Source organism: Oncorhynchus mykiss, chromosome 6 (genome assembly GCF_013265735.2).
Source record: "Oncorhynchus mykiss isolate Arlee chromosome 6, USDA_OmykA_1.1, whole genome shotgun sequence".
Taxonomy (NCBI): domain Eukaryota; kingdom Metazoa; phylum Chordata; class Actinopteri; order Salmoniformes; family Salmonidae; genus Oncorhynchus; species Oncorhynchus mykiss.
In genome coordinates, this window is record NC_048570.1 from 50,826,468 (window position 1) to 50,852,823 (window position 26,356).

Sequence of the window (26,356 nt, forward strand, 5' to 3'; positions counted from 1 at the left end):
ACTTTGCGACCTTTTGCCACATTTCAGGCTTCAAACATAAAGATATAAAACTGTATTTTTTTGTGAAGAATCAACAACAAGTGGGACACAATCATGAAGTGGAACGACATTTATTGGATATTTCAAACTTTTTTAACAAATCAAAAACTGAAAAATTGGGCGTGCAAAATTATTCAGTGACATGTTGTCCACCCAATCAAAGGTTCAGAGAATGAATCTAGTACTGAAAGATTAAGCTACAGCTAGCTATCACTGCAATGGATGAAATTTGGTTGAGTAGTTTACTCAGAGAAAGTCAATAGTTGAACAGTTTTGAACAAATTAATTTGTTCAAAAATGAAAGAAGCGAGAGAGAGAGCTATATTTTGTATTTTTTTCACTTAGCTTGCGAAGGCTGTTAGCTAATTTAGCATACTCAAGCAGACTGGGATCTTATGTTAGCTAGCTGGCTATGGCTATCCAACATTAGAACTCTTCCAAGTCAAGGTTTTATAAATGTATTGCCACCGGGGCCCGCCAGTGTAACTGCTAAAATGCTTGCTGACTACACTGTACTGCATGATTGTAGCGGGTTTACTAACACGTTAGTTCTAGTAGATATGTTCACTAAGATGTTAACTAACATGGTGACAACGATGTAGGCAGTGTATAGTGGTTATAACATTAAGATTTGACTTGATAACTTTTCTTCACCTGGTTACACACAGCTGATGTCCACAAGCGAAGGGAAAAGATGAGAGTAGGAGGAGAGTGCGTAGATGCGAGAAGGAATTATACAACGATCAAAGGGACCATACCTGTTTGTAGCTACTATGAAAGTGAACTGTGTTTGCGTGTGATCAAACACAGGTTTATTAATTCCGCCGACTCTGTTGAAAAACGTTTCTTAAACGGAAGCAAGCGGAATGAAACAAGGGTAAACATACCTGAACTTGTTTGTAACTGTTGGCCTAATGATTACACCCTACATCAGCTAGATGCAGGCAAGAGTGTGAAGGTGATGTTGAGTGTGTTAGTGCCTGTCACCTTGATTACTCAAATTTCTCTCGACCTGTGCACCTACGTTTTAAACTTTTATTTAGGTCTGTCCCCAACTAAAAAAAATATTAGTTGCCCAAGAGTCGTCTGTTCTTTCCACAAATAGATTCATAACATTTTTTAAATGTATTTTTCCATATCGACATCCTATGTGTTTTAACCTCTCTGGTACAAGTGGGATGCTAGCGTCCCACCTCAACAACAGCCAGTGGAATTGCAGGGCGCCAAATTCAAAACAGAATCCCATAATTAAAATTCCTCAAACATTCAGGTATTTTACACCATTTTAAAGATAAACTTCTTGTAAATCCAGCCACAGTGTCCCATTTCAAATAGGCTTTACAGCGAAAGCACACCAACCGTGGTCTAGGGCACTGCATTGCAGCGCTAGCTGTGCCACCAGAGACTGGGTTCGCGCCCAGGCTCTGACGCAGCCGGCCGCGACTGGAAGGTCTGTGGGGCGATGCACAATTGGCCTAGCGTCGTCCGGGTTAGGGATGGTTTGGCCGGTAGGGATATCCTTGTCTCATCGCGCACCAGCAACTCCTGTGGCGGGCCGGGCGCAGTGCGTGCTAACCAAGGTCGCCAGGTGTTTCCTCCGACACATTGGTGCGGCTGGCTTCCGGGTTGGATGCGCGCTGTGTTAAGAAGCAGTGCGGCTTGGTTGGGTTGTGTTTCGGAGGACGCATGACTTTAGGCCTTCGTCTCTCCCGAGCCCATACGGGAGTTGTAGCGATGAGACAAGATAGTAACTACTAATAATTGGATACTACAAAATTGGGGAGAAAAAGGGGGTAAATGGAAAAAAATGAAAAAATGCATTGTCTCAAACAAACATCTGGTGAAAGTGCAGAGAGCCACATCAAATAACATCATCATCAACTCATCATAAACATTGATAAAAGATACAAGTGTTAAACATACGAATACAGAAACTTCTTCTTAAGCCTTTATTACAGCAAAGTTAAAAATAATCGTATTCATTAATGAACGCAATTTCCGAAATGGAAAGGTTTATTTATTGTTTACTTTAATTATTCAAAAGTATCTCTATTTTTATAAGTTTTGCACCTGTGTTCTTACTTAATATTAACATATACCATTTCAGTAGCATATGTCTTGTGATGGACTGTCATCCCCACAGCCTCCATGGTGAATTAGTCCACTCAGAGAGGCGGGAATCAGACTGGTTTCTTGTTCACCATGATAAAAAATATGTACTGTCAAATATCTGGACTCACCTCTACTCATTCAAGGATTTTTCTTTACATTGTAGAATCATAGTGAAGACATCAAAACTATGAAATAACACAGATGGAATCATATAGTTACCAAAAAATGTCTTTAACAAATCTAAATATACTTTATATTTGAGATACTTTGCCTTGACAGCTTTGCACACTCTTGGCTTTCTCTCAACCAGCTTCACCTGGAATGCTTTTCCAACAGTCTTGAAGGAGTTCCCACAAATACTGAGCACTTGTTGACTGCTTTTCCTTCACTCTGCGGTCCGACTCATCACAAACCATCTCAATTGGGTTTAGGTCGGGTGATTGTGGAGGCCAGGTCATCTGATGCAGCACTTAACCACTCTCCTTCTCCTCCTTCCAGGTCAAATAGCCCCTACGCAGCCTGGGGGTGTGTTGGGTCATTGTCCTGTTGAAAAACAGATCTCACTGTCTCACTAAGCTCAAACCAGATGGGATGGCATACTGCTGCAGAATGCTGTGGTAGCCATGCTGGTTAATTGTGCCTTCAATTCTAAATACGTTTCTGACAGTGTCACAAGCGAAGCACCCCCACACCATAACACCACCTCCATGCTTCACGGTGGGAACCACACATGCGGAGATCATCCTTTCACCTACTCTGCGTCTTACTAAGAAGACACAGCGGTTAGAACCAAACATCTTAAATTTGGACTCATCAGACCAAAGGAAAGATTTCCACCAGTCTAATGTCCATTGGTCGTGTTTGTTTGCACTAGCAAGTATCTTCTTATTATTGGTGTCCTTTAGTAGTGTTTTCTTTGCAGCAATTTGGCCTTATTCACACAGTCTCCTCTGAACAGCTGATGTTGCGATGTGTCTGTTACTTGAACTCTGTGAAGCATTTACTTGGGCTGCAATTTCTGAGGTGCAGTTAACTCTAGTGAACTTATCCTCTGCAGCAGAGGTAACTCTGGGTCTTCCTTTCCTGTGGTGGTCCTCATGAGAGACAGTTTCATCTTGCACTTGATTGTTTTTGCCACTGCACTTGAAGAAACTTTCAAAGTTCTTGAATTTTTCCTGATTGACTGACCTTCATATCTTAAAGATATGATGCATGGTCGTTTCTCTTTCCTTATTTGAGCTGTTCTTGTCATAATATGGACTTGGTTTAAATAGGGCTATCTTCTGTATACCACCCCTGCCTTGTCACAAAACTGATTGGCTCAAATGTATTAAGAAGGAAATAAATTCACTTAACAAGGCACACCTGTTAATTGAAATGCATTCTAGGTGACTACCTCATGAAGCTGGTTGAGAGCATTTTTATTTAATGTTTTTATTTTGTGTTTAACCTTTTATTTAACTAGGCAAGTCAGTTAAGAACAAGTTCTTATTTACAATGACGGCCTACCAAAAGGAAAAAGGCCTCCTGTGGGGACGGGGGCTGGGATTAAAAATATATGACAAAATGCACATTACGATAAGAGAGACAACACTACATAGAGACCCTAAGACAACAACATAGCAAGGCAACAACACATGACAATACAGAATGCCAAGAGTGTGCAAAGCTGTCATCAAGGCAAAGGGTGGCTACTTTGAAGAATCTCAAATATAAAATGTATTTAGATTTGTTTAACACTTTTTTTGTTTTTGTTGGTTACTACATGATTCCATATGTGTTATTTCATAGTTTTGATGCCTTCACTATTATTAGACCAATGTAGACAATAGTACAAATAAAGAAAAACCCTGGATGAGTAGGTGTGTCCAAACTTTTGACTGGTACTGTAGGTGCTGGGCTCATAAAGAATTCTAGTAAAGAACAGTAATTCCCCCACACTGTTAAAGCTCCCAAATCACTGCTTATTGACAAAGTTTCGATCCATAACGGATCTTCCTCAGGACAAACACACAAACTGGGTGCTCACATCCCAAAATATACACATTTCACCTCACATGACCATTGCAGACATGACGTATGTTGGGTGCAAAAACTATTTGTGTATCTCTAATAACTTGGTAACAATGAGATGGGTACATGTAGTAGTTCCAGATAATTACAAAATGTCCAAGTAGATGACCTGGAAGACGAGACAAATCAAAGTGACATATTCATGTAAAAAATGGTCAGATATCAAACTCTTGGTTCAGACCTCTAGGAGACATGGTACACATGGTGAATCCAATCCATTACAATTCTCTTCTTCAATAATAGATTATCAGTATCTTCCCCCCTCTTAGGAGTCTTAACATGTTCGATGCCAATATATCTCAAAGAGCTAATGTGGTGACGAGCCCCCATGAAATTATTTAAACACCCAATTCTAATTTTCCCCTTAAAACCAGGGGTTCACATACTTTTTCACACATGGATATTGCATGTTGAATCATTTGTGGATAAATAAATGTTGAAAAAGTATCATGTTTTTGTGTAATTTGTTTAATCCGGTTATCTTTATCTATTATTAGGACATAGATTATGATCTAACATTTTAGGTTTGAAATATGTGAAAATGATAAGGGGTTCACAAACTTTCTCCGCACTGTACTTGTAATAGCCAATTAGCTATATTAGCTAGCTACTAGCTCCCTGTGTCCCCTCCACTGAGATTTATAGTCCCTTCTTGCAAACTCCTCGTGCACATTGTCTGTTTTTCTTCATCTGTGGGGTTTCACACTGGCTGTTGTTGCCTGGACAACTGGCTGGACACTGGCTGTTGTTGCCTAAAAACACGCCACATCGATACAACTATGACTAAAAGTGACTGTTCCCAACAAGCATAGGCAACCTCTTCCGCCTCATGTTACAAAAACCCGCCCACAAGTCAAAACCGCTAACCTAAACTAAATTGCAAAATGAAGAATTGCGATTGATTTATTGAATTTGATCATTTGAATTTTGACAGTCTTAAACCACACAGAGTATGGAAAAGCATTGTCAATTGCCAGTTGAGAATTCATTAGATTTGTCACAATTCATGTTATCACAACAATGCAATTAAATGGCAAACATGAGAAATGATTTGTCATTTACGCATTTACGTTAGATTTTTAAACGTGTCAGTGTTGTACTGGTTAGTACCATGGGAATTAAATGTCAGACATTTTTCTTTTTCAAATTGGCAGACATGCGTACTCAATCATGAAAATGATAATGCAATTTATTTAGCATTTCAATTTGAATTTTGTCACCCATTGAGGGAAAGGAATTGCAATCTTGATATTGATTTATCATTTGCACATTTGCATTTCCAAGGTAACTCCTTCCATTAATATTCATCAGAATCAAGCAATAGGAAGCTTTAAGAGTCTACGTAACTAACTTACAATAACTTTAATTCTGAGGTCCCGAGTTTCCGACATGACCTGAACGTGGCAGTAGTCCCCCTATTGTAGCATCTCCCCACGTTGACATATTTTCACTTTTAAAACAACAAGGAAGGGTGTGGCAAGTTCTTGCTCAATGTTGTTATTACAGATCAGGCACTGCTATTTTGCACCGTGGAATGTCCTAAACAGCCTCTGTCACTATCTTCCCATTGCAGCACACCACCAACCGTGCCAAGGTGTCCCATGCAGTTGTGGTCATCTTTCTAGAGTTCTTTGCTTGGGGGCTGCTTACAACACCAATGCTGACTGTAAGTAAACACACCAGACACCCAAGTTTTAAGTTTGATATTTTATTTTATTTTAACACAGGAGACAGTTTTATTATTCATCCTTGAGATGTTTACCTGTGGTAAATTCAATTGATTGGACATGATTTGGAAAGGCGCACACCTTTCTATATAACGTCCAATAGTTGACCGTGCATGTCAGCCAAAACCAAGCCATGAGGTCAAATTAATTTTCCCGATAGCTCCGAAACAACAGGTTTGTGTCAAGGCACAGATATGTGGAAGGGTACCAAAACATTTCTGCAGCATTGAAGGTCCCCAAGAACACAGTGGCCTCCATCATTCTTAAATGGAAGAAGTTTGGAACCACCAAGACTCTTAGAGCTGGCCGCCCGGCCAAACTGAGAAATCGGGGAAGAAGGGCCTTGGTCAAGGAGGTGACCAAGAACACGATGGTCACTCTGACAGAGCTCCAGAGTTCCTTTGTGGAGATGGGAGAACCTTCCAGAAGGACAACCATCTCTGCAGCACTCCCCCAATCAGGCCTTTATGGTAGAGTGGCCAGACTGAAGCCACTCCCTATGACAGCCCACTTGGAGTTTGCCAAAAGTTACCTAAAGGACTTTCAGACTATGAGAAACAAGATTCTCTAGTCTGATGACTTCTCAGGACCGAGGGAAAGATGAATGGAGCAAAGTACAGAGAGATCCTTGATGAAAGCCTGCTCAGGACCTCAGACTGGGGAAGTGGTTCACCTTCCAACAGAACAATTACCCTAAGCACACAGCCAAGCCAATCCAACACAGGAGTGGCTTCTGGACAAGTCTCTGAATGTCCTTGAGTGGCCCAGCCAGAGCTCGGACTTGAACCCGAATGAACATCTCTGGAGTGACCTGAAAATAGCTGTGTAGTGACGCTCCCCATCCAACCTGACAGAGCTTGAGAGGATCTGCAGAAAACAATGGGAGAAACTCCCCAAATACAGGTGTGCCAAGCTTTTAACGTCATACCCAAGAAGACTCTAGGCTGTAATCACTGCCAAAGGTGTTTCAACAAAGTACTGACAAAGGGTCTGAATACATATGTACATGTGATATTTCAGTTTTAAAAATGTCTAACAAACTGTTTTGCTTTGACATTATGGGGTATTGTGTAGATTGATAATAAAAAAATATATTTTTAGAGTAAGGCTGTAATGAAACAAAATCTGGAAAAAGTCAAGGGGTCTGAATACTTTCCGAATGCACTGTAAATAGGTAGGTGCTACCAAATGTCATTATTGGTGAGTTTGGACATTTTACATGTGAATGTGAACGAGAGACATTGTGCAAATGAACAGTACTGGCTATGGAGCAGCATGTGTACATGCTGTGTCTGTGTGGAGTCTGGAGTTGTTAGGGCAATGGGCCTGCCTGGAGAAGATGGCGAAAGAGCAGACAGGCCGAGAACGGAGAGGAGAAAAAATGCAAGGAAATCAAAAGACAATTCATCCAAAGGGCTTTGACTTCTCAAACACGACAGAAAGCCAAAACAAGATGATGCCCCGTCACCTTATTAATTCAGCCACTTACTTAGATAACTAGAAAGTTAAACTTAAGGGTTGCTTTAATGTAGAATTCTTTGTTTTTCACACTGGGAAAAAAAGTTAAAACGCATAAATATCTTTCTTCTCGGCATCAGACAACTTTGTGCTTTTTTTGCACTTCTCCACTGGGATGAGAATTCAAAAACGGGCATTCTATCAGCAGACAGCGCTCTGACTGTGTAGCTACTTTTCTCTGACTGTGTAGCTACTTTTCTAGGTGTGGCCAGCCAACTTTTCTCCTGTAAAATGCAAGCCGGCTACATTCTTTCTGTGATCAACTGAAATATGATGGCCGTGCATTGATTTAGCAAAAAAATACATTGCTTTTTCATTGTAAGCTAATTTAGCCTACATCCAGCCAAATAGCGTTGCACTTCTGTTGTCATCTGATGAAAATGACTATTTTCTGCCAATTGTGTTGCACTAAAGTACTTTCTGTAATGGAAAACTATAGTTGCACGTCCCTGAACAGTCTATTGAAACAACAAAAAAAAACAGACTTTCAATATAAAACGCAACTGCTGTCAATAAACAGCTGTACTCATCTGCTTCCGCTTTCTCCAGTTGTGCTATTTACAAACAAACACGTGACTGGCTCAAATGTTCTGGGGAACTACGGTATGCTTCATAATGTGACAGTTGAGATGGAGAACGCAATCTGCTTTATCTTCTATATTCATATATTGCACAAGTTGACTGCAGGTATTTACTTCAAAAGTAGCTACAAATATTAAAATGTATAGAAAAACATGTAATAAATAGTTTTACCGGTATTGAAAAACCATCCCGTGGCTATTTTCAAATACCTTGGTATACAGCATACCACCCAAGCCTAGTGTTCACCACCCGCTGGCGGTCGTTAGCGGAGCAATTCCGGTACCAGGCTGCGATGCAACTGGTCAGGATGCTCTCGATGGTGCAGCGGTAGTATTTGGAGAGGACCCGGGGTGGCATGCCACATTTCTTCAGCCTGCCTTAGGAAGTAAAGGTGCTGTTGCACCCTCGACGAGTGGTGGTGTTGGTCCATGTCAAGTCCTCTTTGATGTGGATGCTGGCCCACGTGTTAAGAGTCTGTATGGAGGAGGGTCTGTTGCTATTCCTCACAACCTGTGTTCTGCCCATCTGGAATTCCAGCGTTCAGTTTTAGAGGGTAGTGTCCAGAGTCGGGGCTCTGACCTTAGAGGGAACAATAGTGTTGAATGCTGAACTGTAGTCAATGAACAGCATTCTCACATAGGTGTTCCTCTTGTTCAGATGTGTTAGGGCCGTATGAATAATGGTTGTAATGACATCTTCCATGGATCTGTTGGAGCGGTAGGCAAATTGGAGTGAGTCCAGTGTGCCTGGAATGTTGGCCTTGGTGTGAGCCGGTGAGTGCGACTGGGCGATAGTCATTTGTGCATGTCAGCTTGTTTTTCTTGGGCACTGGGATGATGGTGGTCTCCTTGAAGCAAGTGGGGGGACTACAGCATGGGACAGGGACAGGTTGAAGATGGCAGAGAAGACGCCCCCTGTTCAGCGCACACTCTGAGGACGTGGCCAGGGATGCCATCTGGGCCGGCGGCTTTGTGTATTCACTCATGAGAGTTCCTCACGTCAGACTTGGAGAGCAAAAACATCTGGTTCCGGAGCAGCGAGAGCCTTCCAGGATTGCTCAGTATTGTCTGCCTCGAAGAGTGCATAGATTTTGTTAATTTTGTGAGGGCACCACACAGCTAGATTTGCCTTTATAGTCCGTGATAGCCTGTATTCCTTGCCACATGCGTTGCGAGTCTGAGTTGTCAAACATCGATTTTAAATTTGAGTTTGTGGTGCCTTTTTGCATCCTTCAAGGATTTATAGAGCTCGTTCATGCTTGCCTTGTACGCGTCGCACGCCACCGAATTGTTGGGGTTCACGCTGCTGACATTGAATGCTGCAGTATGGGCTCTCGGCATGGTACGGATTTCTCTGTTCTTCCAGGGTTTTGGTTGGGGTATGTCCGGATTGTTTTTGCAAGTACATCATCAACACATTTCATAATGAAGCCTGTGACTGACAATGTATATTCCTCAATATTGATGGATGAGTCCTGGGTGAATGAATCTTTGAACATATTCCAATTAATATTCTTAAACACTCCTACAGCATTGAGTCTGCCTCTGTCCAGCACTTCACTATTCTTTGTGTTGGTGGCTCCCTCTTGAGTTGCTGCTTCTAGGCAGGGAGTAGGAACAGAGAGACGTGATCTGATTGACCGTTGTGGAGGCGGGGAAGGCTCTATATGCATCACAGATGTTTGTGTACACATGGTCCAGCACGTTGTTTCCTCTTGTGGTCCCGGAATCATTTTGGTGATACTTTGAAATAATAAAATAATAAACTTGCTTTGTTAAAATCTCCCCCGTCCATAAAGACTTCTTCCGGGTGAGAGGATTCTTGCTGGACAATTTTCTTGTACAGTTCGCTGAGTGCCGCTTTGATGTTTGCTTGTACGCAGCTGTGCTAATAACACATGTGAATTCCCTCGGCATGTCGTGGGGTCCGAATTTTAGCACCAAAAACTCCAGGTAGGGTGAACAGGAGCTTGAAATGTTTTTAACTTCGGTACACCATGAACTGTTGACGAGGAAGCCTATGCCTCCCCCTACTCTTACCAGAAGCCTGCGTTCAATCAAAACGTAAAATTGAAAAGTTGTCTGGTTGAATAACAGAGTCAAGTGAATTGTCCATATGCCATGTCTCTGTAAAAACCAAGACTCAGCATTCCCTGATGTCCCTCTACAATTTTGAAGCCTTGCTCTGAGTTCACAAAGTTAATTTTCCAGCGATTGGACATTAGCCATCAGGATGCTAGAAAGAGGAGGCCATGTAGCCTGTCTTTTCAGCTTTGCTTGGAGTCCCCCTTTCGTTCTTCTTCTTCGTCACCATTGCCTTCTGTCGTCTCGGCCAGGAGCAACAGGTAAGCCAGCTGTGCGAGACATTTATTATTCCAGATCTGGGAGGCTGAGCAATAAGTCTGTAGCTTCTGATTCATGATCCAGAAGTTTGTCGCTCGTAGGAAGTTATTGCACAAACATTCTGAGCAAACACAGTCATAATTAATGCAAAAAATACCAATTAATAAAAGCAAAGTCGAGCAGGAAGCGGCAAGACGTGCGCCCTCCTCAGTGCCCCAAAGGTCATGAATAAATGACAGCATTATCTGTAGAGACTTTGCAAATGACCTAACAAGGGTATTTATATTGTCTCCTTCCTCTGTCCACCAGGTTCTTCATGAAACATTCCCCCAGCACACATTTCTCATGAATGGTCTGATTCAAGGTGTTAAGGTAAGAGGCATTTTCATTTGGGTTGCTTTTAAGAATCAATGTTTACTATATATTTTTTAATTAGGAACTTTTATTTCAAAGTTGCGATGAGAGGATATTTGGTCACTATGCTCACTTTGAGAGGATGAGAGGTGCAGGGGGGAAAACCTGTTTGTCAAGTTTCTACTAGGCATTGTCTTTTCGCCTATCTGGTTTGTTCAGATCAGCATTAGTCAATGGTGAAAAGAGCTCAGTATTACAGCATTGTAATATAACTTATTTTCATGTATGACATAGAGATGGTTGTCAGTCAAAATCACAGAGCTTGAGCTTGCCTGGTAACCCAGGTCTGCCTACGGCTTGGTCATGATCGTCTTTGTCATGATCGTCTTTGTGCTGCATTTACTACCCACAGGAAGACCCCATGTTACTATACTTCAGTTAGCTATGTCACACTCTTTATGTGCTTAGGTGAGCAATTTTAACACTGGTAATGTAGCTCTTTCACACCTACATTGAGTTGTGTCAAACGCCTTCCCATATAGGTCTCGTGCTTGATGCATTTTTGTGTGTGTGTAGGGGTTGCTGTCTTTCCTGAGTGCCCCTCTGATAGGTGCCTTATCAGATGTTTGGGGCAGGAAGTCCTTCCTGCTGGTTACAGTGTTCTTCACCTGTGCCCCAATCCCCCTAATGAGGATAAGCCCATGGTAAGAGGCACCGGTAGACATAGCACCCTTTGTGCTCAGTCACATGCTTCTCATGTGAGTGATCTCTACAGCGTTCTCCGTGGCTTCTGACTGCGAACCTGCTGGGAACAAGGGTCGTATGTGCGCAATGGGAAAATCTCAATTGCATACTCCTCGTGTCCTCTCTCTTCGCCTCCTTCTCAAAACCTATTGGATGAGAAAGCCATAGGTCCCTCCCCTCTGATCTTCTCCTCCAATGGGTTTTGAGAAGGAGGAAAGAAGAGAATGAAATTGAGATTCTCCCTATGTGTTTTCTGCTGATGCTTACCTTCTCACACTGAGACAAATGTATCTTTGCTGCAGAATTTAAACACAACTTTGTTTTCAACATTGTTTTCAACTATACATTTCTATCAGTGTTGAATATATGTGACATTTCCTCTGTTTTGAGTGAGATTTTTACTTTTGAATGTTTCTCTACAGGTGGTATTTTGCCATGATATCAGTCTCTGGCGTCTTCGCTGTGACTTTCTCTGTAATATTTGCGTATGTTGCTGACATCACTGAAGAACATGAAAGAAGCACCGCATATGGACTGGTAATGGCTCTTGTCTGTCTTAACGCCTTATCCCCCACCACCCTTATGACTTATATGTTAAAGAGGATCAAATAAATTAACACACAAATGTTGAGGATGTTCCACCTTCCCCTTCTGCTTCAGGTGTCAGCAACGTTTGCCGCCAGTTTGGTCACGAGTCCCGCCATCGGTGCCTACCTTTCTGCAAATTACGGCGACAGTTTGGTGGTGCTAGTGGCCACTATCATCGCAGTGGTGGATATCGCCTTTGTCCTTTTGGTCGTGCCAGAATCTCTCCCAGACAAAATGAGACTGACGTCCTGGGGGTCGCCTATCTCTTGGGAACAAGCTGACCCCTTTGCTGTGAGTGACATTGACATAACCTTACCCAAATTGAATGAACTGTTATACCGTATGTACATATACAATGCAAGAAGGCAATTAGCTCTGTAAAATGGCCATTTTGCGGAGTAAAAAATTGAAGGGCTGCATACGTCTGCGTATTTTGGCTACGCAGGATCGTCGTTTTGCGTTCTTGCGTATGTTGGTTGGGTACAAATTAGCCTCAAGTCTTACAGCTGTTCAATATGTTTAGAATTTCACTGTGATACTGAATGTTGACCACTTGGTTTTTCTTCCTCCCATGTCATTTGTCCAGTCTCTTAGGCGAGTGGGAAAGGACCCGACAGTGTTGCTTATATGTGTCACAGTGTTCCTGTCCTACTTGCCAGAGGCAGGCCAGTACTCCAGTTTCTTCCTCTACCTGCGACAGGTGCGACTGGTTATAAGTCAATTATAAGCATCATGGGAAGTCTTAAGTCATTCTAGCATTGTTATCAATCATTATGTAATGTTATCTGACCAGTGTTGCCAATAATTTTGCGGTGAGTTTCGCTATTGGCTCCTTGATTTGTCGCTAGAAGTCTCTAGATGTTTTGCCATTTCTGTGACGATGTCACAGCACAAATTTGGCTTGCTGCGGCATAGCTGCAGTCCCCGTTTTCGCACCCTCTCTCGCCGCACATCCTCTCCCCGTGTGCTTCTCAGCCGGTGTGTGTGTCGTTGCTGTAAATCCATCTCTCATTTGCGGCAGAATTTAGTGTGCAAAGCCCTCGTGTCAAAACTTCCCAAAGGCACCCTGAAAAGTAGCTGAATTTGTCACTAGAACCAATAAAAGTCACTGGAGGGGTCTGAACTTGCATAGGATTAGCAACAAAGTCACTCAGTTGGCAACATTGCATCTGCCTTGTCTAAATTAATTGGATATGGGGAGGGTGACGTGTATACTTCACTTTTATCCACGCTGTGTAATCTGAGATGCACTGTGCTTTGCGTTCCTTTTCAGGTTATTGAATTCTCGCCTGCGGCAATTGCTGCTTTTATAGCAATGGTCGGGATCCTCTCTATTATCGCTCAGGTATTTTGTTGCTATATTAGTATTTCCTCTATTCATCAACTGTGAAAAGTGTCACTATTTACGATGTTCCACGTCAATATTTACCTCGGTAAACTATTAAAAGATAATGAAGACTACATATACTTTTGGATTTACTGTCATTTTTCCTCTTCCCTTTTCTTTTAACAGACATTGCTCTTAACCTATTTTATGAGAACTATCGGGAATAAAAACACAGTGTTACTTGGACTGGGGTTTCAGCTGTTCCAGTTAGCCTGGTATGGCTTTGGATCAGAACCATGGTAAGTTTGTGTCTGATTCACAGCCAAAATGATATCTCATACGTGCTAGAATACATAGGGTTGGTCTTTTAGTCTTTAGTGTTGTCCAGCTGTCCAAGTGTTGGCACCGCGTGAGTGTGGAGGGGATTTGTCCATTGTCCGTGTGAAATAGCTCTAACCCCACTGTGGGACCTCCTGCCTTTCAGGATGATGTGGGCTGCGGGTACAGTCGCAGCCATGTCCAGTATCACCTTCCCTGCAGTCAGTGCTTTGGTGTCCCGGATAGCAGCCTCTGATCAGCAAGGTAAGACAACACCAGTCTCCTCTCTGTGGCTCTACCTTTTCCCCTCCACACATTGCCCTTACACGGAGCTGCAGAGGTCACTGCCACTGACCAACTAAAGAGCAACAGCTGACATGTGACAACTGATTCAAGCCTTGGTCTATGTAATCTCTACCTTGTTCTCCCTTTCACCATAACAGGCATTATGCTTTTTGTACCCTTTCTACCTGAGGTGTCTGAAAGGAGGTGAATTGTGAGTTTATCTGTGCCGTCAGAGTAAAATCTGGTTTTGTTACGCTTACAGGATGTGTCCAGGGAATGATTACGGGTATCAGAGGCCTATGCAATGGGCTGGGTCCAGCTCTGTACGGCTTCATATTCTTCCTGTTCAACGTGGAGCTGAACGAGCTTGACCCTATGACAGGAAGAAACAAAAGCACATCTCAGGAGCCCAGCGAGGTACAGAGCCCAGAATACGCTTACATCTTTAATTTCATGGCTGTGTAACTCTGAGATCATATGAGTACAGCTGTGATGGTGAATGTGATAGTCAGTTTGCTTTAGGCCCTTAGAGCACAAAAAACCCTTCTGTTGGCTAAGAAACAGTATTATTTTATGGAGTTGGATTAGAAAAACAAAGTTATCCCATTAAGAGAAGCTTCTTCTACTTTTTGATGATGGTTAAAATAATCATTATCAAAGTAAAACCTATCATCAATACATACACTGCATTACAAAAGTATTCAGACCCCTTCCCTTTTTCCATATTTGGTTATGTAAAAGCCTTATTCTAGAATGGATTAAATAAATCAAAAATCCTGATCAATCTACACACACTACCCCATAATGAAAAAGCAAAAGCAGAAATACCTTATTCACATAAGTATTCAAACCCTTTGCTATGAGACTCGAAGTTGAGCTCCGGTGCATCTTGTTTCTATTGATCATCCTTGAGATGTCCACCTGTGGCAAATTCAATTGATTGGACATGATTTGGAAAGGAACACACATGTCTATATACGGTCCCAAAGTTGACAGTGCATGTCAGAGCAAAAACCAAGCCATGAGGTCAAAGGAATTGTCCATAGAGCTCCAAGAGGATTGTGTCAGCACAGATCTAGGGAAGGGTACCAACACATTTCTGCAGTATTGAAGGTCCCCAAGAACACAGTGGCCTCCATAATTCTTAAATGGAAGAAGTTTGGAACCACCAAGACTATTCCTAGAGCTGGCTGCCCGGCCAAACTGGGCAGAGAGGTGACCAAGAACCCAACAGTCACTCTGACAGAGCTCCAGAGTTTCTCTGGGGAAATGGTTGTCCTTCTGGAAGGTTATCCCATCTCTGCAGCACTGCACCAATCAGGCCTTTCTGGTTGATTGGCCAGACGGAAGCCACTCCTCAGTAAAAGATGCATGACAAGCCCGCTTGGAGTTTGCCAAAAGGCATCTAAAGACTCTGACCATGAGAAACAAGATTATCTGGTCAGATGAAACCAAGATTGAACTCTTTGACCTGAATGCCAAGCGTCACGTCTGGAGGAAACCTGGCACCATCCCTACGGTGAAGCATGGGGGTGGCAGCATCATGCTGTGAAGATGTGTTTCAGCGGCAGGCGCTGGGAGACTAGTCAGGATGGGGCAAAGTACAGAGAGATCCTTGAAAACCTGCTGCAGAGCGCTCAGGATCTCAGACTGGCTTGAAGGTTCACCTTCCAACAGGACAACGATCCTAAGCACACAGCCAAGACAACACAGGAGTGGCTAGAGGACAAGTCTCTGAATGTCCTTGAGTGGCCCAGCCAGAGCCCGGACTTGAACTCAATCGAACATCTCTGGAGTGACCTGAAAATATCTATGCAGCGACGCTCCCCATCCAACCTGACAGAGCTTGAGAGGAGGATCTGCAGAGAAGAATGGGAGAAAGTCCCCAAATACAGGTGTGCCAAGCTTGTTGCGTCATACCCAAGAAGACTCGAAGCTGTAATCGCTGCCAAAGGTGCTTCAACAAAGTACTGAGTAAAGCGTCTGAATACTTATGTAAAAGTGTAAGTTTTTTATTTGATACATTTGCAAAAAATATAATCCTGTTTTTGCTTTGTTATTATGGGGTATTGAGTGTTGATTTATGAGGGGGGGGGGAAACAATTCAATCCATTTTAGAATAACACTGTAACGTAACACAATGTGGAAAAGGTCAAGGGGTCTGAATACTTAACGAATGCATTGTACATGCAAGCGGTTCATTTTGGTAACAGTTATTGTGAATTTTCTTTCAGAAACCGACCATTCCCGGTCCGCCCTTCCTGTTCGGAGCCTGTTTAGTGTTGCTGGCTTTCCTTGTGGCCATGTTCATCCCTGACCACCACAGTATGGCAGTGAAGACCTACACGGACACGCGCAAAATCAGCACCAGCAACAACCTCCAGAGTTTAAACCCCCTGCCTGCCAGCGAAGAGGACATAGAGCCTCTCCTGCAGGACAGCAGCATGTGACTGTCTGAAAGAGACTCCAACATGAGCCCCCCTAATGGCCCCTAAACTACAACCTCAACCAGCAGCAGCCGACATGGAGCCATGCAGGGTATATCCTTCAACCACGTTGAACACAGTTCTGTTTCTACGATTAGGGATCGGTCTTTTGTCCAGCGAGATGGTTTTATCGTTTACTGTGATTTTACATTGCGATAAGGACAGAAACACTTCTTAATGCACCGGGTTGAGTGACAATGTGTTTTGGTGTCAAACATTGGCCTAGACAGTGTTTGTGGAGTTGAAGAGATGACCGTAAGCTCTGCTGGTTTCTCATATGCTTAAAGAACCCCCCTCCTATTAATGGGTTTAAATGCCAATCAATGCCCACTCCAGCTTTATGTTAATAAAATATTGACCTGTATCTCATCAAAGTTACTGTGCAATCTAGATTGTAAACGGATTGGTGTATAGTTAGGTAAATACACTACATGACAAAGTATGTGGACACCTGCTCTTAGACCATCTCATTCCAAAATCATGGGCATTAATGTGGAGTTGCCCCCCCCCCCCTCCTTTGCTGCTATAACAACCTTCACTCTTCTGGGAAGGCTTTCTACTAGATGTTGGAACATTGCTGCGGGGACTTGCTTCCATTCACCCACAGAGCATTAGTGAGGTAGGGCACTGATTCATCCCAAAGGTGTCAAAACACGTTTTATTTGTCACATACACGTGTTTAGCAGATGTTATTGCGGGTGTAGCGAAATGCTTGTGTTTCTAGCTCCAACAGTGCAGGTGTTCGATGGGGTTGAGGTTAGGGCTCTGTGCAGGCCAGTCAAGTTCTTCCACACCGATCTCGACAAACCATTTCTGTATGGACCTCACTTTGTGCACGGGGGCGTTGTCATGTTGAGTCGTTGTTGCTCCAAGACGTTTCCACTTCACAATAACAGCACATAGTTGACCGAGGCAGCTCTAGCAGGGCAGAAATTTGACAAACTGACTTGTTAGAAAGGTGGCATCCTATGACTGTGCCACGTTGAAAGTCACTGAGCTCTTCAGTAAGGACATTCCACAGCCAATGTTTGTCTATGGAGATTGCATGGCGGTGTGCTTGATTTTATACACCTATCAGCAACGGGTGTGGCTGAAATAGTCGAATCCACTAATTTGAAGGGGTGTCCACATGCTTTTGTGTATATATAGTGTATGTACCTTAAAGGTAATGCAATTTTATTATAAATGCTGTGCCATATATTATTTTGTATTTTTGCCTTTTGTCATGCATTGTTGAATCAGCCGAGTGAGACTTGACTTGGACTTGAATGTTACAGAAATAGTTGCTGAAAGAGTTAAACATGACATTCCAAATATGCCTATCCACCCTACAAATCCCAACCTGAGTATATTGTCAGCTACCTCAAATTTTTACCTCTTCATAAGATGTAAATTAAAGACAAATCTTGGCCCCCTGATTTGGTATAGCTTCTCATAACCTTTAAAAACTAAATCATCACTTTTACAGGAACTGTTACCTTTTACATCTGAGTGTTAGTTCTTGTGTTGCATAAAGGTCTGGTGGGATTGTGGCTACCCGTGACGTATTAATGGATTAACTTGAGACCCACAGTACAGTTGTACTCCTCAGTTTTTAACTTGAGACTTTAACATTTTAACTGCCAATCCTGAATTGAAATTAAAACTGTGATAATGGCATATTGTGGTACTTTAAAAATGTTTTTTCAGAGTACAGTTGTTTGGCCTCATAACTATTGCAACTAGTTGGAAAGTGCTTTTTTTGTGGTATGGTACAGGTAACTGTCAAAATAAAGGATACATTTGGGTAAATGAGGGTTCTGGCCGTTCTGTTATGGTGCATTTTCCTGGTATGGTTTAGTTCCACTCGACCACTTTAGAGGACAAGGTAAACACCAATGAATACACAGCCATTGAGTGATCACCTTCAACCTATGGTGAATCCTTTCTGTCCTGATGGAAGTGGTCTCTTCTAGGATGACAATGCCCCCAGCCACAGGGCACGAATGGTCACTGAATTTTTTGCTGAGCATGAAAACGATTTAAACCATATACCATGGCCGTCTGTTACCAGATCTCAACCCAAATGAACACTTATGGGAGATTCTGGAGCGGAGCGTGAGACCACGTTTTCCACCACCAACAAAGCACCAAATTATGGATTTTCTCGTGGAAGACTGGTGTCGCATATAGTTCCAGACAGTTGTAGAATCTATTGTATGCCAAGGTGCACTGAAGCTGTTCTGGCGTGGTGACCCAATGACCTATTAAGACACTTTGTTGGTGTTTCCTTTATTTTAGCGGTTTCCTGTATCTATTATGACCCCAGACTGAATTGAGACCAAGATGTTGCTCTGTCAGATCTTAAGATTTTTTTTAAACTGTTGCTCTCTCAAAGATAGTTGGTGTAAAAAACACAATACAACCTATATTTTTGCATACAATCATAACTAACCTGTAAAAGTGGAATTTAGTGTTACATTTTCCATGTTGTGTACTGTATTAATTTTGCCAGCAGGTTTGAATCTAACTTATGACATATCTCATGTTGATGAAACGGTATGAATCTGTTCAATAACTTATGTAAGACCCAAGTCTTGGACTTTCGTAATGCAGCACTTTGTATATTTTAAGAACAAGGTTAATATATTTAGCCATTGTTATTGCTAAAGAAAACGATTCAATTATGCAGTTAAAATACTTATTTCTACATGAACGAGTTATTTACGAGTCAAATTATGCATTCATTTGCTGAGTACTGCACCTTCATTTCAATGAATATGTGTGCCTAAAAATATATATACATGTTTAATATACTGAACAAAAATATAAGCGCAACTTGCAACAATTTCAAAGATTTTACTGAGTTACAGTTCATGTAAGGAAATTAGTCAATTGAAATGAATTCATTCGTCCCTAATCTATGGATTTCATATGACTGGGCAGCGGTGCAGTCATGGATGGGCCTTGGAGGGGATAGTCCCACCCAATGGGGAACTAGGCACAGGCAATCAGAATTACTTTTTTCTCCACAGAATGGTTTTATTACAGACTGTAATATTTCTAACCCCCTACAGTTTTGAGGCCGGTTGGACGCACTTCCAAATTCCTTAAAACGACGTTGGAGGCAGCTTATGGTAGAGAAAGTAACATTAAATTATCTGGCAACAGCTCTGGTGGACATTCCTGTAGTCAGCATGCTCCCAACAAACTTGAGACATCTGTGGCATTGTGTTGTGTGACAAAACTGCACATTTTAAAGTGGCCTTTTATTGTCCCCACCACAAGTTGCACCTGTGTAATGATCATCCTGTTTAATCAGCTTCTTGGTATGCCACACCTGTCAGGTGTATGGATTATTTTAGCAAAGGAGAAATGCTCATTTACAAGGATGTAAACAAATTTGTGCACAAAATGTGAGAGAAATACGCTTTGTGCGTATGGAACATTTCTGGGATTTTTTTAAATTTCAACTCATGAAACATGGGACCAACACTACATGTTGCGTTTTATATTTTTGCTCAATCTATTTTGAGGTCTTTTTTTTTAAATGATGTTGAATTATTTCTTCATGGGTTGTGCATTTGTAATAGCTTTGTTTTCTCTTAAATCATAATTCTGAATAATATCTACAATAATAAAGAAATGTATAGCCATTTGTTGGATGTCTGCATTACATAATTTATACTAGTATGTATGGATTTTATAATCCACACATTTTGACCACCATTATGTGGGTATTATATAAAATTAGATTTTGTGAAAAGGATTCCTCTTGGTATCAGAGTGCAGATTTCGAAAGTGTTTAATCATACAGCATTGTCTATAACAAATCATACAAACTGCTCACTTGCAAAACACTCAGCATCGCAGACACTCATTCAGTAAACTTGATTGACAATTGCTGTCTTTGAGAAAAAAAGTTAGAAAAATATCATATAAACCTACATTCAGGCCTTTAACTATTGCAATGCAACAAGTGTTTGGTCACATCAGAACACATATACCATATTACAACTACCGTATAGTCTCCCATAACATGTGAGAGACCTTTTCGTAAATATTGAAGCTAGTGCTAGCCCAATCTGCACAAATTCTACACCTAACAAATGTATATCGATATGGTCATGTCATTTACAAGCCTTATTGATCATGGATTAAAAAGTGGGGGACCATGCTTTCCTTGGCAAAATGCAAGGTCCCCAAAAGGCATTTGATATGTCAAGTAAAAATCACACAGCATACTTATATTGCAACATTTTAAAATGATATTGCACTCCAGCAGAGACTAGTAATCATGGCACAACATTAACCCATCCAGAATCTTGAAAAACGAACTGTTCTGTTCCAGGTCAACTTCATTGCAGACATTGCATTGCATCAACCAATGGTTGTGTGAAATGTCATCGACTGCGTTGGCATCAGATTGCAAAATTATATGATGGAGTTAGTTTATATGTTAAAACAGTGGCATGGGCCAATTTTGTGTTTAAAAAAAAAAAAAAATCATGGGGCAAAGAGAAAAATGTGCTGTTTTATAGCTAATCTCATGCTATTCTTTACATTTTGCCATAAGGCTGAGAGAAAATGTTGCTGTTTTAAAGATAATTTCCTGCAATTTTATAACTAATTAAAGATCAAATTTAGGTGGTTGACTGTGACAAAGGCACTGGAATATGAGCTGTCTTGTTTGCTAAATGAACAAATGAAATAGGAAGTGGCATAGAAGCACAAGGATATAAGCTTCATTGCAGTCATATTTGTGGCTTATTGGGGATGTGGCTTCCAGTTAGTTATTTTTGGCAACCCATCCCATGAGAGTGAATGTCATTCACTGGACGGTTCTGACCTAGAATACGTGGACAACTACAAATACCTAGGTGTCTGGCTAGACTGTAAAGTCTCCTTCCAGACTCATATCAAATCCAATCCAAAATCAAATCCAGAATCGGCTTTCTATTTCGCAACAAAGCCTCCTTCACTCACGCCGCCAAACATACCCTAGTAAAACTGACTCTCCTACCGATCCTCGACTTCGGCGATGTCATCTACAAAATAGCTTCCAATACTCTACTCAGCAAATTGGATGTAGTCTATCACAGTGCCATCCGTTTTGTTACCAAAGCGCCTTATGCCACCCACCACTGCGACCTGTATGACCTAGTTGGCTGGTCCTCGCTACATATTCGTCGCCAGACCCACTGGCTCCAGGTCATCTATAAGTCTATGCTAGGTAAAGCTCCGCCTTATCTCACCTCACTGGTCACGATAACAACACCCACCCGTAGCACGCGCTCCAGCAGGTATATCTCACTGGTCATCCCCAAAGCCAACACCTCCATTGGCCGCCTTTCCTTCCAGTTCGCTGCTGCCAGTGACTGGAACGAATTGCAAAAATCGCTGAAGCTGGAGACTTACATTGCCCTCACTAACCTTAAACATCAGCTATCTGAGCAGCTAACCGATTGCTGCAGCTGTACATAGTCCATCTGTAAATAGCCCACCCAATCTACCTACCTCATCCCCATATTGTTTTCGTTTACTTTGCTAGTCTTTTGCACAACAGTATCAGTACTTACACACCATCATCTGCTCATCATCATCTGCTCATCTATCACTCCAGTGTTAATCTTCTAAATTGTAATTACTTTGCTACTATGGTCTATTTATTGCCTTACCTCCTCATGCCATTTGCACACACTGTATATAGACTTTCTTTTTTTCTATTATGTTATTGACTGTACGCTTGTTTATTCCATGTGTAACTCTGTGTTGTTGTTTCTGTCACACTGCTTTGCTTTATCTTGGCCAGGTCGTAGTTGTAAATGAGAGCTTGTTCTCAACTAGCTTACCTGGTTAAATAAAGGTGACATTTTTAAAAATAAAAAAATAATTCCAGTTCATCTCTTCTGTTATATTTATTCAAAACTGACTAACCCAATGCACTGCTTGCTATGAATTCTATCTGATGGTGTTTGTATGTTTAGGTAAATAATATCCCATTTGGAACACTGACAAGTAAAGAGCGTTACATGCCTACGCCCCTGTGTTAAACATCTATCCAGGTGATGTGAGTTTTGGCATGCATCTGCAATGTAGTCAGCCTGGAACTCGGCCACTGTTTACAAGTGTTCAGAGGATTGACATGCAATGCATGCACAGCAGCATGGTTGTCCGTTTTCTTCTGGTCATCTGAATCTCCATTACAGACAGCATGAGAATGACACTTTGGTGGTGTATGTTGGAGCAGTTTCTGGAGAGAAATTATAAATTTACATGTCGAACTCTGCATTTATAGGCTACACAATAATACAGTATTAGACATATGAGTGCCTTGAGTGGTAAAGAAATCGTCTGTGGTGGATGGATCTAATGTCTTGCTAAGTAATTGCTAACTCGTCCAACAGTGAAACAACCCACAAATATGAAAAGCGATGTCTTACCTCTGTCCTTCACTGTGTCAATGTATGTCTGCATAAATTCTTTGTGATGGTCTTGCCTTGTTTCCAATATCTCATCATCCCCCTCCATTATTTCATCAACCATGTTGTCATATAGCTTAATGAATCTGAAAAGAAAAGGCATATCACATATTTTCAATTTTAATTTAATATTTATCATCTGGACCCAGTTTTTTTAATACAGAAAAAATTATCCTGTGTTGTCCCAATCTTGTTCCCCCATTTGATTTAGTTCCCCTTTCATTAGAACAAATGTCATGAGATCATATAACATGACCTTTGTTGTAGTATATGATGTAATATGTTACAGATTTGATTCATTTTGATCTGGGAAAGCTTTCCACTAGATGTCTAGATGTTGGAACATTGCTGCGGGGAACTTGCTTCCATTCAACCACAGGAGCATCAGTGAGGTTGGGCGATTAGGCCTGGCTTGCAGTCGGCGTTCCAATTCATCCCAAAAGTATTTGATGGAGTTAAGGTCAGGGCTCTGTACAGGCCAGTCAAGTTCTTCCGCACCGATCTTGACAAACCATTTCTGGATGGAACTCGCTTTGTGCACGGGAACATTCTCATGCTGAAACAGGAAAGGGCCTTCCCCAAACTGTTGCCACAAAGTTGGAAGCACAGAATTGTCTAGATTGTCATTGTATAATGTAGCATTAAGATTTCCCTTCACTAGAACTAAGGGACCTAGCCTGAACCATGAAAAACAGCCCCAGACCATTATTCCTCCTCCACCAAACTTTACAGCTGGTTCTATGCATTGGGGCAGGTAGCGTTCTTTATTATGCGCGATTTTTTATTTTATTATGCGCGATTTTTATGCGCTACGCGTTTCAGCACTCGGCAGTCCCGTTCTGTGAGATTCTGTGGCCTGCAACTTTGTGGCTGAGCCGTTGCTGCTCCTAGACGTTTCCACTTCACAATAACAGCACTTACAGTTGACTGAGACGGCTCTAGCAGTACAGAAATTTGATGAACTGACTTGTTGGCACTAAGGGGATCGATTAAAAAAATGGTGCCGATAGAGAGGGCAGCCATGCTTCTAGCCCCTAGGCAACGTTGCAGCATTTTGTTTTGATTGTATGTTATTTCTTACATTATTAGGCCAGAATAATTTTTGTGTTATTACATACAGCCGGGAAGAACTTTTAGATATCAGTGCGGCGATAACTCACCAGCATTACCAGCATTTCGACCAGGAATACGACTTTCCTGAATCAAATCCTTTGTTTGTACCCCCCAGGGCAATTGAACTGATTTCAGAGGCTGACCCAAAACATCACCGTCTGACTCAGGAGGCGTGCACAGCACCAACCGCTTCCGAGTATATTACTCACTAATGTTTAGTCTCTCGATAATAAAGTTGATGACCTGAGGATTTCCTTCCAGATATACATCAGGGATTGTAACATACTCTGGTTCACGGAAACAATGCTCTCTTGGGATTTACGGTCTGAGTCCGAACAGCCAGTTGGGTTCTCAGTTCATCGCGCAGCCAGAAATAAATATCTCTCCAGGAAGAAGAAGGGCGGGGGTGTATGTTAAATGATTTACTACTCATTGTGTGATTGTGATAACATACAGGAACTCAAGTCCTTTTCTTCATCTGACCTAGAACACCTCACAATCTAATGCGGGTATAGTCACAGCCGTGTATATTCTCCCTCAAGCCGATACCACGACAGCCATCAAAGAACTTCACTGGACTTTATGCATACTGGAAACCACATATCCTGAGGCCGCATTTATTGTAGCTGGATTTTTAACAAGGCAAATTTGAGGAAAGTGCTACCAAAATTCAACACATCGACTGTAGTACTCGTGCTGCTAAAACACTTGACCACTGCTACTCCAACTTCTGGGATGCCTGCAAGGCCCTCCCCCGCCCTCTATTCGGCAAATCTGATCATGACTCCATTTTGCTCCGCCCTTCCTATAGCCAGAAACTCAAACAGGAAGTACGGACTATTCAACGCTGGTCTGACCAATCGGAATCCACACTTCAAGATTGTTTTGATCACGCAGACTGGAATATGTTCCGGGTAGCCTCCAAGAATAGCATTGATGAATATACTGATACGGTGACTGAGTTTATCAGGAAGTGTATAGGAGAAGTTGTTTCCACTGTGACTATTAAAACCTACCCTAAAAAGAAACCGTGGCTAGATGGCAGCATTTGCGTAAAACTGAAAGTGCAAACCACTGCATTTAACCGTTGAAAGGTGACTGTGAATATGGCAGAATACAAACAATGTAGTTATTCCCTCTGCAAGGCATTCAAACAGGCAAAACGTCAGTATAGAGACAAAGTGGAGTCGCAATTCAACGGCTCAGACTCAAGGGGTATGTGGCAGGGTCTACAGACAATCACGAACTACAAAACACCTTCTTCGCCTGCTTTAAGAATAAGACAGCGCCACCGATGCGGCCCGCTTACCGAGGACTGTGGGCTCTCCTTCTCTGTGGCCGACAAGAGTAAGACTTTTAAACGTGTTAACCCTTGAAAGGCTGCCGGCACAGATGGCATCCCTAGCCGCGTCCTCAGAGCATGTGTAGACCAGCTGGCTGGTGTGTTTATGGACATATTCAATCTCTCCCTATCCCAGTCTGCTGTCCTCACATGCTTCAAGATGGCCACCATTGTTCCTGTACCCAAGAAAGCAAAGGTAACTAAATGACTATTGCCCCGTAGCACTCACTTCTCACAAGTGCTTTGAGAGACAAGTCAAGGATCATGTCACCTCTACCTTACCTGACACCCTAGACCCACTTCAATTTGCTTACCGCCCCAATAGATCCGCAGACGATGCAATCGCCATTGCACTGCACACTGCCCTATCCCATCTGGATAAGAGGAATACCTATGTAAGAATACTGTTCATTGACTATAGTTCAGCATTCAACACCATAGTACCCTCCAAGCTCCACATTAAGCTTGAGGCCCTAGATCTGAACACAGGCCTGTGCAACTGGGTCCTCGACTTCCTGACGGGCCGCCCCCAGGTGGTGAAGGTAGGAAACAACACCTACACTTCGCTGATCCTCAACACTGGGGCCCCACAAGGGTGTGTAATCAGCCCCCTCCTGTACTCCCTGTTCACCCATGACTGCGTGGCCACGCACACCTACAACACAATCATCAAGTTTCCAGATGACACAACAGTAGTAGGCGTGATTACCAACATCGACAAAGCCTACAAGGAAGAGGTGAGGGCTCTGGGAGTGTGGTGCCAGGAAAATAACCTCTCACTCAATGTCAACAAATCAAAGGAGATTATTGTGGACTTCAGGAAAGAGCAGAGGGAGCATCCCCCTATCCACATCGAAAAGACACATCACTAACAAACTGAAATGGTCCACCCACACAGACAGTGTGGTGAAGAAGGCGCAACAGCGCCTCTTCAACCTCAGGAGG

General features: G+C 42.2%; 2 protein-coding genes across 2 annotated transcripts in view; one reads left to right on the plus strand and one right to left on the minus strand.

The window, feature by feature from the left end:
- The window catches only part of LOC110526125 (hippocampus abundant transcript 1 protein), a 28,872-nt gene extending 8,740 nt beyond the window's left edge, over positions 1-20,132 (plus strand). The window contains exons 2-12 of the mRNA XM_036980400.1: positions 5,798-5,890; positions 10,703-10,765; positions 11,324-11,451; positions 11,914-12,028; positions 12,152-12,370; positions 12,666-12,779; positions 13,353-13,424; positions 13,593-13,705; positions 13,891-13,988; positions 14,272-14,426; positions 16,244-20,132. Of these exons, the coding sequence (XP_036836295.1) occupies positions 5,798-5,890; positions 10,703-10,765; positions 11,324-11,451; positions 11,914-12,028; positions 12,152-12,370; positions 12,666-12,779; positions 13,353-13,424; positions 13,593-13,705; positions 13,891-13,988; positions 14,272-14,426; positions 16,244-16,459 (1,386 nt within the window). The 3' untranslated portion in view covers positions 16,460-20,132. The remainder of the gene's footprint in view (positions 1-5,797; positions 5,891-10,702; positions 10,766-11,323; positions 11,452-11,913; positions 12,029-12,151; positions 12,371-12,665; positions 12,780-13,352; positions 13,425-13,592; positions 13,706-13,890; positions 13,989-14,271; positions 14,427-16,243) is intronic.
- A 2,120-nt stretch (positions 20,133-22,252) lies between these two features.
- lrrc2 (leucine rich repeat containing 2) overlaps positions 22,253-26,356 on the minus strand; it is a 29,572-nt gene continuing 25,468 nt past the window's right edge. The window contains exons 10-11 of the mRNA XM_021606757.2: positions 22,918-23,042; positions 22,253-22,727 (exon numbers count right to left, since the gene is read on the minus strand). Coding sequence (XP_021462432.1) covers positions 22,678-22,727; positions 22,918-23,042 — 175 coding nt within the window. The 3' untranslated portion in view covers positions 22,253-22,677. The remainder of the gene's footprint in view (positions 22,728-22,917; positions 23,043-26,356) is intronic.